The sequence below is a fragment of the Pinus tabuliformis genome, chromosome 5_1 (genome assembly GCF_031772625.1).
Source record: "Pinus tabuliformis cultivar Carrire ecotype Pingquan chromosome 5_1, CPIR1, whole genome shotgun sequence".
NCBI classification, from domain to species: Eukaryota; Viridiplantae; Streptophyta; class Pinopsida; order Pinales; family Pinaceae; genus Pinus; species Pinus tabuliformis.
In genome coordinates this window covers 679,650,876-679,663,812 of record NC_142305.1, presented here as the reverse complement: position 1 = coordinate 679,663,812, position 12,937 = coordinate 679,650,876, and the positions used below count along the sequence as shown (strand labels likewise).

At 35.0% G+C, this 12,937-nt stretch overlaps 1 protein-coding gene across 1 annotated transcript; it reads right to left on the bottom strand.

The window, feature by feature from the left end:
- Positions 1-1,242: 1,242 nt before the first annotated feature.
- Positions 1,243-2,400, bottom strand: LOC149166772 (S-adenosylmethionine decarboxylase proenzyme-like). Its single transcript, XM_089430247.1, has one exon. The coding sequence runs from the start codon at positions 2,398-2,400 to the stop codon at positions 1,243-1,245; it is 1,158 nt and encodes a 385-aa protein (XP_089286373.1).
- Between the last annotated feature and the right edge of the window lie 10,537 nt (positions 2,401-12,937).

Below are 12,937 nucleotides of genomic sequence, written 5' to 3'. Positions count from 1 at the left end.
TTACTAACTTGTTCTAGACGTTTGTGTGCATCTAGCTTTTTAGCTTGTCGAAACCCTAATTGCACAACCTCAAAGAGAAACACTAGCTTCCTCCTTGCAAATCAGCATTTTGTTCCCTTTCTTCTACTTGCAAATAAATAACGTTGTTCATTGTGTTGTAGTGCTAAGAGCCATGTATGCTCATTTCTTTGAACTTGTTTCTTTGATAACCATATTGTTCATCAAGAAGATCATCTTCCTTCTCTATAGCTTCATCATTGTCTCCTTCTTCATTTGTTTCATTTTTGATTTCGATAATAATTCCCTCTTAACTCTTCTTGATCCATATTCTCACCAAAGTGTGTTCCCTGCTCATCACTTGCATACGATGGATCCTTATCCCCGTGAAACACCAATAAACTAACTTGCTTCTTATCAATGTTAATATTGTGTTGTCTTGTGATGAAATAACAAGTCTTCACAAGATGCTAATTGGCTATAATTACCATATAAAATAAAAGCCCATTTTGCCTACCTCTCATAATCTCAACATGGCTTTAACAAAGGTGAATTAGAATTATCTACATATAATTGAATCAAAAAACTTAGAATCCTCTATAATTGCCACTACAAACATGGCCATTGTATCGATTATCATATGACCATTGTATTGATTATCATAAGCAAAAGACAAACAACCTACTGAAATTACAAAATATAGTAGGCATACCAATCAACTGCAGGATATAGGCACTTAGAGAAACAACGAAATGCAGATATACCAATGGACAATCAATTCCAAGACACCGTAACAGAATTATTCATATATGCAATACGCATTACTGTGATTCATACCATTTTTTCCAAAATTATTAACCTCTTAATTTTACATTAAATCCAATGAGATAAAGAATGGGAACTATACAGTCTCTACATAAAACTAAATTATGTACAAAATATATGACACGAGAAAATAGCAAGATGAAGAGATTTGAATGACCAGTTATAAAAAAAAGTGATCATTGATGATCATTCGAGTACATAGCAACAAATTATGCATGTTTGTTTGATTGTAATTCATTTCTTTGTTGAACAAATTAGTACCGAAGTACTTTCTTGACATGAGAACGTACGACGCTACAACCCTCTACAGAGAACAATAAATTGCACTAACAAAGTGATAACATGGAACAAAATAGATCCATCGTGAAGCAAATGGTAGAACATTATAAAGCCCACTCGGAAAGAAGCTTGATGTGTGTATCAATCTTTCGGGGCATCGCACTCAATATGCTTCTTTGCCTTCTTTTTCACTCGCAAATAATCATTTCCTTCACGTTCCTCTTCCCGGGTAACAGAAGCCAGTTTAGACTCAGCATTGGCAATTCTGTAAGTGCAATATATAACACTACCCTTCTTTGTAAGCTCCTGTTGAGCTATCATTTCACAAGTATACCCCTGCGGACAAATTGGTTTGGTCCATGAAGATTGACAAGCGCCAGCATTGACATGAACTGCAATAGAGAATACCATAGGCTTGAAACAACTTAATACCCTCTCCACCAACGCTTGTAGATCACAATCCTTAGGATCATAACCCATGGCTTCAAAACTTGCATAACTGAAACCATCTTCCGGAGTTACATGAATTGTAGATAAAGCAGGTCCTTCAATAGAATTCATAGAGTAACCGCAAGGATCAAATTCAAAATCACAGACTTTCGCCTGAGGAAGAATTTTCGATATACCGGAATTAAGTGTCATTTCTGCCGCAGAATTACAATGATGCTTGTAAAACAGGGAAGCACAGTTGCGGTCAAGCTGAGTCATGCACATCTCCAATGTCAAAACTGGAGAAGACGCACCACCCTCCGATGCGAAATCATCAGAAGAAGCGGAGTAGATATGCCAGTTGTAAAACGTTCCAGAATTTCCCATAACATAAGCCATTCCACCAGATCCAAGAGCTGCAAAGTACTTATCCAGATATGACACTTCCTCAGAAAAGCTCCGGTGAGGAAATGGCTGTGCTCCGGGATGGATGAATGTTCCACGAGTGTATTTAACATTTTTTACAGAGAGAGACAGGCTGGTTGCATTGCTTAATATCGGAGGGATGGAAAGCAGCAGCTTGGTCGTCCCGCAGGTTTTGAGAATGATCTTGAATGGGTAAACAAAGAGACTCGACTCTGACAAGAGATATGAATCGAAATGTTCATTAGAGAGCTCAGAAACTATTTTGCATTCGGCTGCGTTGAGCATTTCATCCAATTGGGTTCGAGTGAGTGCCCTTAGGCCCCTGCCCTCTGTTTCAGTAAAAAATGAAGATGCAAAAAACTCAATCTCTAACCGCTTTTCAAATCCCTCGAAACCAATTGCAGTCATTGGGCCGGCAACCACTTCTTCACAGGCCATATCCATTTTGAACTGTAGCAGAGATGGAATACAAAACAAGGACCTCCTCCTAGCGATCTAATTCTAAATCCTAAGTGCACAGTTGTTACTCTGAGAATATTAGGATGGCTCTCGGACGCACTGCACAGAAATGCAAACCAAAACCAGATGTGAGATTCTGTACAGTAACAGTATTTGATAATGAAGATGCATACTATCTACAATTGCAGCTAAATGAATTCATAGTTTCCTAAAACAAAAAACGTCTGTCGATCAATTCGTAGCATAGAAAGAAAACTTACGTTGGAGTAAGCAGCAGTGCGGAATTTCTGGATGCCACCGCGAGGTCGAACGTCTTCAGTCTTGTATCCCAAGGGAGTTTCGTATTGCCAATAATTTAATAGCTTCGTCCCACCTTTTGCGTCCATCACAACATTCGCCCTTTCTGAATTAACCCAAAACAAGCTACATCAGGAGTAAGCAGAATTGACAAAAAATATGGCATCTAAATAACAATGACAAAGTGAGAGAAAAGGCATGAGGTGGCAATGAAAGTGCGACCTTAAAGCAGAATAGATGTAAGCTGAACATCAGAGTTGTCCAAAACTTCAAATAAAAAGGGCTCTCTATCCGCTGAAAGTCAGAGAAACAACGAAGCCCGCAAGAAAACCAACCCCGTAAAAATAAGCGGAGGAAGATCTTGTTCCTCACTTGAATTCACCGCAGCGAAACGGAATACGGGCGTTCAAAGGTAAATTATGCAATATATAGAGGTGGGGAACTTTTGGGACGACTGGAGAATCTATATTGAGATAGGTCGGCAGCTAATAGAGCCACGTGACGCCTTCACCATAACCGTTACCGTTTATCGCGGGTTTTGCACGTTGGAGCTTTTTCCAATTGGGGATGAGATTTGTTAGAAGACCATACACTCATACACGACTTAATATATTTAATTCCGAAATAAGGTAAATTAAGAAAGCTCAATATATTTAATTCAGAAATAAAGTAAATTAAGAAGACTCAGATATATATTTTTTTTAAATTAAGGTAAATTAAAAAAGGAGCGGGAGAATGAGCATTTCAACGATAGAAAATTGTACTTGTAATTGGGTTTTGGGTCTTTTATCCATTTATTTATTTGAAAAAAATAATTGATAATATTAGGTTGAGATTTACCTATGTAATGATATCGTTATATAGGAATAAAATTGGTTTATTTGAAAAAAAAATTATTTGATGATATTAGGTTATATGAAGATATTATGTGAAAAAAATATTTGATGATATTAGGTTGAGATTTAGATATGTAATGATATCATTATATAAAGATAAAATTATATTATTTATTGTTAATTTATTTTATTAATATTTATTATTTAATTAGTACTAGTATAATTATATTTTTTTTAATAAATATGGTTGGTATATTATGACTCACAATCATAATAATATTAGTAAATGTGATTAAAATTCTAGTATCAATATATATTATTATTATTAATTTAAAATTTAGATTTATTATTAAAAAAAATAGAATTAAGATTTATTATTAAAAATTAAATATGAAATTCTGACGAAATAAAATTAATATTATAATTTTGACTATTATTATATTAACATTACTATAATATTAAAAATATTATTTTCATAAATTTAGACATAACAACTTTATTGCTTTCCACTCCCTATTTTGCACTTTCTTCTCTACACTCTGTTTACAGTAGTTTTCTGAAACTTGTCCCTCATTACAAACTATTAAGTTGAAATTCACTGCAATTGTCCTCATTTCCGGTAAACATACAGTGCCATACACAATTCCATCAGTTAATTCATATATCTCATACAAAGTTGAATTTATTTTCACTCATCTTCAAGGAACAAGATGGGAAAGAAAGGTAAATCCACGATGTCAAAGAAATCCATACAACACATGAAAGAATTCCTAAAGGGAAGAGAAAATCATGAACCAGAGTTCTACAATGTCAACACATCTCTCATCTCCGAAACCACCTTCAAAATGCAAATGGAAGGTATGATGAAGTGGGAAGAAATATATAATTTCTTTGAGGATAGAAGCTGGTTAAATTCTGAAACTTCAACTAAGGAAAAAAACAATCACTTTGAAAAAAATAGAGGTCAAAATTGCACAAAGTTGTTGCTAGAGCCAAGACACTTTCTTATTAGGACATGGTTTCATGGGCCATGCGACATTTGGATTTTCCCACCCAAAGTATACTAGACTACAATAAAAATGTTATAGCCTCTTTGAATCCGCAAGTACTCTCAACAATTTACAAGCTTAGTACTCCTGAAATCTCCTTGAGCACCTAGTTTCTTAATAACTTCAACAGTGCAGTGTCCAGGAAGTATGAAGGCAATAATGGAAAAATTGTTAAACATTGGTTATGAGAAGATAGAGAAGGCTTCAAACTTAATCAATCAAAATAATATTTGATCGTCGTTTTCAAAAGACCGATTAGGTTCCTCGTCAAAATGTTGTCATGTCTATATGGAGAGAAAGGCATTGAGCATTGCAAATTGCAATGGATGGCTTTAACACACAACCTACTCAATGATTCAAAGCATTTCAATTGGGCCGAAATTATTTCTCATAATATAATGGATTCCCTTATGTTTTCCATTGTCTCATTGAGGACATGATCACCTCTTTTGGATGTCAGCGTACATTATCGATATAATAATTGTTTTTGTTATGTTTCCTCTGATGAAATGGAATTACCCAGTCGAGAAGTAACTCCCTATTTAGAATTACGCCCCAATTTTGTAGGAAAGTAACTTCAAATTTCACTTTTACTACATCTATAATTGTGATATGATTCCTTTCCATCATATTTTGTTTGGAGAAAACCTTCCTAGGTTTAGTGAAGGCCTTAAAGGAGGACTTACAAGAAATAGGAGACCGATTTGTCAAATAATTATTCACATATCTCAGAGTCTATGGAAGTGAATTTCAACCTCATCTCCTTTATAGATATATTCCAGAGAGGATAGATCTACAAGAATTATCCAATCAAATTTCCTTGAATGGACAAGCTCAAAAATTGAGAAAACTTCAGAAGAAAATCTGGCCCAACTTCCCAATTCACTTTGGAAAAGTTTGCCTCAACGACCAAGGACATGCATTTAAGGAGGTCGAAGAACTCAACCATGTTTTGTTTTATTCATTTCCCCTTCACCAGTATGACCCTCACAAAATCATCAATGACCATTATAGTGTTGTCAACAACATCAAAAACTAGACACACTGGCAACCCCCCTTCGATGAAATTTTCATTAATATTGATAATTTTCATCAAACGTTTCAAAGAAGGTAGTTGTTGAGTACAGAGGATAGAATTAAACTCCAATAGTTTAGAGAAACTCTTTATGAGGACTTCCTTAACCAAAATATCCTTCATACAAGTACTAAAATTGAACAAATGAAATCTTTTGAGATTCTCAAATACAATTTCAAATGACATTATTTCATAGCATGTTTCCTCCTCTACAAAAATAGAAGAGTCGCAACTTGAAAATGTCCCTGATGTTTCTTTTATAGCTCCAGAGACAAGAAAAACAAAAGAAGGCACTAGTAAAGAACAAGTTCCAGACACCCAAAATGACCAACAAGATGAAAGGAACACAAAACTCACAGGCTAGAAATAAGAGATATCAGACAAAGAAAAACCAACATGAAAACAGAGTTCGTCTAGTGACAGTGACATTATTATTGAAAACCCAAATCACACGACTGAGGCATATATACACAGTCGAAGAAAATTAAAGAGGAACTTGAATATATGGACATTGACACAAAGAAATAAGGGAAAATTATGAGGGCCCCTATGTCAATATTGACCATTTTCTCCAACATAGAAAAAGAGTTTGAGAAAAAGAGTTTTCTCAACAGAAAGAACAAAGTACCCAGATATCCATTCTACATACCTATCATGAGAGATCCATGACTCCAATTTCTATGAAAATCCCTCTCAACTCATTTTTATTTAAACTTGTTACTGAATTACAGATTGTTCGTGAAGTCATTCCGTCGTTGATCGAGCATTACTTTAATGCTCAAGCCAAGTCAGTTGTCAGAAAAATGAAGAAAATAAAGCTTGCGAGGTTCGAAACCATTTCAGAATTCAGCTTGAAAGCAAAAGGAAATGTTGAGCAAAAAACTGAAGGATCCTCCCAAGCTCTAGGACCCTTTGTCAATTACAACCAACGCCATGTTGGCAAAGTTTCCATCACCTACAAGAACAACCTGCAGAAGATAAAACATTTGGAAAGTGAAATTGAGAAAGCCAAAGCTTTCAGTGAATAAATTTTGCAGAAGCATTCCACGATGCCTGTAGGTGGGTTCAACATCAAAAGAGAGAACTTGCAGAATGAACACGAAAATCAGTTGAATGAATTGAAACTGAAACAATTCGCAAACATTAAGGTAATCAAAAAGGCACATGCACAAAAAATATGAATTTTTAAGGGATCCCTGTGTCAAGAACATTGTGACCATGACAACAACATTGAAAGTTGAAACTATTAAGTTTCAATCAATTCAAAGTCATGAAGCAGAGAATAACTTGCAGGTTTTTAAGGCGCAAGAAATTCAAGCGAGAGAAATATTAAGAATAGAGAAGGCCAAGCTTTATAAAGAAATGGACAAAATTTGCACATTATTTCAACAAAACATCGAACTTGAGGACATAATAGAATATTTGGTGGAAGAAGACAAGTACTTCAAACATAAATTCACATCAATTCTTGAATGGGAAACAAACTTCCATCCTAACCACATCTCAAAATGATCTAAAACAGATAAAAAGCTAATGTTTGCTTCTTTGGGTCAACGATAGTTTGAGGAAAAAGAAATCAAATCAAGCATCAAAAGGGTCAATGAACATTTTCTGTCAGTATGGGAGATGGGGATAGATTCTATAGAGGAATTCAATCTCTTAGGATCCAAACCATTAAAAGATGTGAAACCTGGCTCAATGCAACACAATCTCAAACATAATGCCATAGATGACTAAAGAGTCATAGGCACCCACAAAACCTGGAGTCAACAAAAATTTCAGATATTTCTATAGATTCCCTTCGAGAAGATAAAATTCATTTCCAAATTTAGAATCAAGTACAAAAAAAAGAAAAGAGTTGTGTAGAATTTGATATCTATGTGTGAAGTCAATATTACCCATTTTCAGCTTGTCCACTTCTCAGGAATTTCTCAACTATTTTCAGATTGGGTTATCTACATCAAGGAAAACGTACCACATTTGGTCAAAAATGACAAAGAAGAGTTGGATGAGGAGGAGAATTTTTGAATGACCTACCGGATTCGCTTGGACATAATGCTCTCAGGAAGGATTAAAATTTCAGAGCTAGATTTATGCTTTATTGCATACAAATCTTACATATTTTCTGATTCCATACTATTCAAAAAACTTTCCTTTTATTCAATGTTATTTACATGACCTCTTACATTGGAGTAGGGGCCTATTTATTGATGTTTATCTCTCACTCAATATTGGCATAATGTGCTCGACAAATTTTTTTCCATATGATACACCTTGTTTTCTTCTTAAAACCAACTTGCTATCAATTTCTAAAGTGTGAGTTTTTTTTCAAAAAATAAAACTACCAGTTTATGCATATTCACCTTTGGGATTCATTCCCTACAATCTATTTCATTTTTAAATGGATGTATATCATGGTCAATGCTTTACTATTTTCATGTTTATATATGGCACACTAGTTTTTCATTCATGTCTATGTATGGCACAATATTTTTACTTGTCTATGTATGCCACAATATTTCAAAAGAAGGTTAGTATTTCAATATGGATTTTCGAATATACACATTTTTGTACAACAAAACTCTTGAATGTGGACTGACCTACCACACTCATTTGGTCTCATGAATTTTATCTCTTTACAGGCAAATTTTCTAGCCAACCTTTAACTTTATCAATGTATATTTATGCCTGGATAAAATAATATTTTGTTCAGCACTTGTCAGCATACCTTGCTATGTGTTTCTTTCTATCAAACCAATTTGCTTTATGTTCTTTGATTTCATATGTATTTCATAGTCAGCCCTTGTTTTCAAACTATAGTGCACTTAATCATTTATGTTTTAACCATAACTTATTTTAAGTAACATTTTTCCTCTCATCACATGGAAATATATATTTTGAACAACATTGTTAGTTTCATTTCCCAACAAATTGTTGCGTTCGAAGGTTTTTGAAAAAAAAAATAGTGTCTTGAATGCCTACTTAGCTATCACACACATTTTCTGCTTTGAATTTATTTTCTTGGTGCATGTATTTCCTACTAGTTTCTTAACCTTATTCACGTCTAGTTGTTTATGTATGTAACAATAATCTGCATATTATTTTGCGATGCATGAAACAAACTTATTTTTATGACATTGCAATTAAAAAACAAATATGTATTGTCTGACTGCACATTTTTTTTTTTTCAACCCTAACATTGAAATGACAATGCACTTAATTCATTTGCTTCTCAACAAAACTTCTTTACAAGCAATGATTTTCCTAGTAGCACATGCAACCATTTTTCTTTCACAATTTTCTTATTTAACCAAAAAAAAAACCTTACAATGATAATATATTTAACTACTCCTCCTCTTTCTTCCTAAGTGTGACATACGCATTGTTATGCATTTCAGCAAAATACTGGAAAGAAAAAGGTGGTGAAACCTGGAGACCATCTAATGAATTCACTCTCGATATAACTGTAAATTTAAAACCATGCTTCTCTCTATCCCCTATATGGACAGTGGCTCGTTGCAAAGGAATCCCCTACAATTTGTGTATATTAAACTCCCATGCCATTGCTAAAGGGCTTGTTTCATATTCCCTCTAAAAATCAGTGCTATAGGCACAATGTGATGAGCGCATCAAAGGGTAAATTATATGGTCCTTAATGCACCTCCATATTACTAAAATCAACTTTTCTCATCATTCTTTACATGTTTTAATTATGTTTTTCTTAATGAGGAGAGAAAAGATAAGATGTCATGCCTAGTGGTCTAATGAGAATTGATTGCAGGTTTTGGAACAATTTTTTTCTAATTAAAGTGCAGGAACTCGAATGGAGACAAGCAAGAGGGATTCTAGGAGACATGATTTCCCTCCTTAACTCCTCACTCACTCGAAGATTCCTCAATCAAATCTCATCATCTCAGAGTTGCAAGAAGCCAAGTCATGAAGTTCATTGGTAGCCAAGAGAGTGACAATTGAAGACCATTTGAACTTGAGATTGGAGCCAAGCCTCCCTAAATTTAAGGAAGTTGTTGTTAACTTCAGTTCTATAAATCAAGAGGCCTAGAACCTCATTATGATTAATATTTTTTGTTCATGACAACTAAGCAGTTTTCGAGTTGAAGCATTGTAACCAAGAACTCTTATGTATTTCTTATTTATTTAATGAAAATGAGCAACATTCCCTTGATCCAACACTGATTTGACTCAGAGGGCTGAATCTCTTGGGTTAGGGCCCAACCCTAGCAGAAGAGGTTCCTCTTGTTGTATATGTATGCTTAGGTTATCTTCATAGTTAGAGTTAAACTGATTTTGGTGTTGTTAATTTGCAAGTATTGGTAAATTTAATTAGTTTGCTTCCATTTGTGGATAGTTCTAACAGTAGCATTGTCGTGATAAGAGGATATTCCAAAAAGGCTGGAAGCAAGTGGTTTTCACCTCATTTCTCCCTTGCAGGGATCATGGTTTGAGGAACACTTCTTATACAACCCAAAAATAAGAATTCTTGCTTTTTGTGTAATCTAGGGTTTTCTTGCTAATTAGGTCATTATCTTTTAGTTTCATAGATAAGTTGCAATTGGTATTTTCTAATCTCTTAGGTTGTGTACTGATCTCGTCTCTCTTTCATAATGGTTTCAAGCACTTCCATGCATGAACTTAGCAAGTAACTGGTGAAAACTATGTTTTTTCCTCTATTTGAATAAACCCTTCTTGTCTTTGATGAATTTATATATGAATGCCAAGGAAGATGTTTGTTGTTGCAGTAGTTTCTAAATTATAGGGAGACCTCACCGCATCAGCCTCAGCTAAGCCATATCCACCCATGATTACCAAAATTCACTAAGGTCTCAATTCGAATTCTTGTCTTATGAGGTAAACTTGTCATCTTTGTTGATCAAATCCGACCATCTCAAAGCTTTGGCCTGAGTCCGAAGTAAGTTCCTACCACTCCCATGCCTTATTCCCTCCTTATTCACCTTTTCCAAGATCCATCCCACCTTCAAGACCACTCCCTAAGATTTCGGCCACTTCCTGTAGACATCTTGTAGGAAAACTTGTAGTAGCCTGTTTTGATCCCGAATTGAGAAAAATCATCACTAAAAGCTAGGATTAGGTCCCTACTTTCCCTCTAATCCATCTGAACCATTGTACTCCTTTTCCTTCACACTTGTCTCCCCTGCTAAAGAACCAAGCAAGATTAGAATTTTCATGTTTCAAACAAATATATAAAAAGAAAAATGTTATTTTATATTTACTCATGCACACAGCAGATAGTACTTTCTAGATCAGATTTCATGCTCAGAATATTTAAAACCTCACAGACGTTAGAGTAGGGTTCTTTTGCAAGAAGAGTGTGTTGGAAAGTAGATAGAGGATTTCATGTTATTTTGCAAGCATTTCTTTTAGTCTTTCCTTCATGCAATAAACAACATTTCATTTCTTCCAATTAGGGTAAATTTCCCTTCTCCAAGTTGGTAATTAGACTTCTTCTAGTCAATAGAAGGCTGGTTAAAGAAACCCTAGTGGTCTATCATCCCATCTCAGCAGTGAAAAAGAGTATACTAATTACATCTATTTGTATATACAACACTGTTACCTCCAAGTTTGTACGAACCCTGGGTTGATGAAGTAAAGTCGATAGCACCAGGAGTTGCAACATCCTTGCTGCAATACTGGTGCTCATCACTTTTTGGCATCATTGTCAAGGAGGTGTCTAAGTAGATGTGATTTCTACTTTTCTTCTTCCTTTTCTCATCCTTTTCATTCTACAATTAGTTCCATTCAGTAAATAGTTGCAATTCAATTTTGTTTTCCTATGGTCGGGTGGTACGTGAAAGTATCAACCTGGCCAAATTTTTCTTTGATCATTAAAAGCTAAGTTCTCTTAATTTTGTACTTGTTTATATGTTGATTTAATGGTTGTCATAACTCTAATATTTATATGGTTTAATGTTGGTTATAAGCATGGTTATGTGATTGGTTCATGTCATGGTTATTTCATGTATTTAATTGTAATTGTTAAATGGATGGATGCAATACCTAATTGATGGTATGATAGTTCAATGGAGATGAATGTGATCCTTTTGGTTATTTTTAATAAGTTCTTTCAGTCATTTATGCTCTGTCTTTGATCCTAGACATGTAGGTTTCATTGATGTCAAGTGTTTGACAGAATGTCAGTCTTAGTTGGGGATGCTTAGGCTTGATCCTGAGGTCGATTTTTGTATCAAAATTCTTATTGTGTCTTTGATGTATTCTGAAGGTTGTAGCAAGTTTTGGGCAGAGTCCAGGATTATGGGGTAGAAAATTGGCTCAAATATTGGGCTTGTTCACACGGGTCTACTGAGAAAAATCGATAGCCGCTCGCATAGAGGCCTATGATAGAAACTTTGAGTTGTTGGTCAATGTCTTCCCTGTACCATGAGAGTGGCTCTGGGTTAAAAGGCTTAAATCATCAGTGGGACTCAGGGACAGGCTGTCTGAGTGGCTGGCATGTCTCCTGATGGTGTTTTTTTGATGTGATGGGTTGGTTTGTTATGTTCTATTGATTCTGTTTCCTTAAGGTCACCTAGGAGATTGAATCCCTTAGTAACCTCTCTCATCGCATGTTTTCCCAGTTGGCTAGCTGCTTGGTTAGACCTGGGAGAGGGGGTATTACAGATTGTATCAAAGCATGGTTTTTACTCTCCTTCGTGAATATGCTTGGTCATGCATACATGTAAGTTGCATGTATGTCTCTTACATTTGCATTCCATGTGCTTGTTGCATTGCAGCATGTTGATCATGATTGTAGTAAGGGTTATCATGAGGAGCTTGATGTGATTTTGTGGGATGCATCGTCGGAATTTTATGACTAGTTCCATATGGTTATATGTTGCTTACATGTTTATTATATGTCACTTGAATACATCCTTGTATGTCAGGAGCATTATTGAATGTTTTGACTACATGTATCAGTATTGTAGCTTGATTACAAGAATTGATCACTTATGCTGGACTACATGCGTTCATACATATGTGTATTTGATTAGGCATTGCTTATGAATGTTGATAGTTGCATGTGGCAATGTGTGCAATGGAGTAATGGTTGTTGTCATGCATGGGGTCACAACATGTATTGTTGATATGGCCTTGCATTGATGACTGCACCCTAGCTAGAATGATATTTTTGTGTTGATACACTTATTCGATATATGCCTATATATTGTTATAATTATGTTGTACATGTATCATGTTGATTTGATGATCTTGTAGAGAAGGTATCCTCCCTA

What these genes read in the sequence shown, in the direction of transcription:
- LOC149166772 (XM_089430247.1), bottom strand. Translation starts at nt 2,400, where the DNA reads ATGGATATGGCCTGTGAAGAAGTGGTTGCCGGCCCAATGACTGCAATT.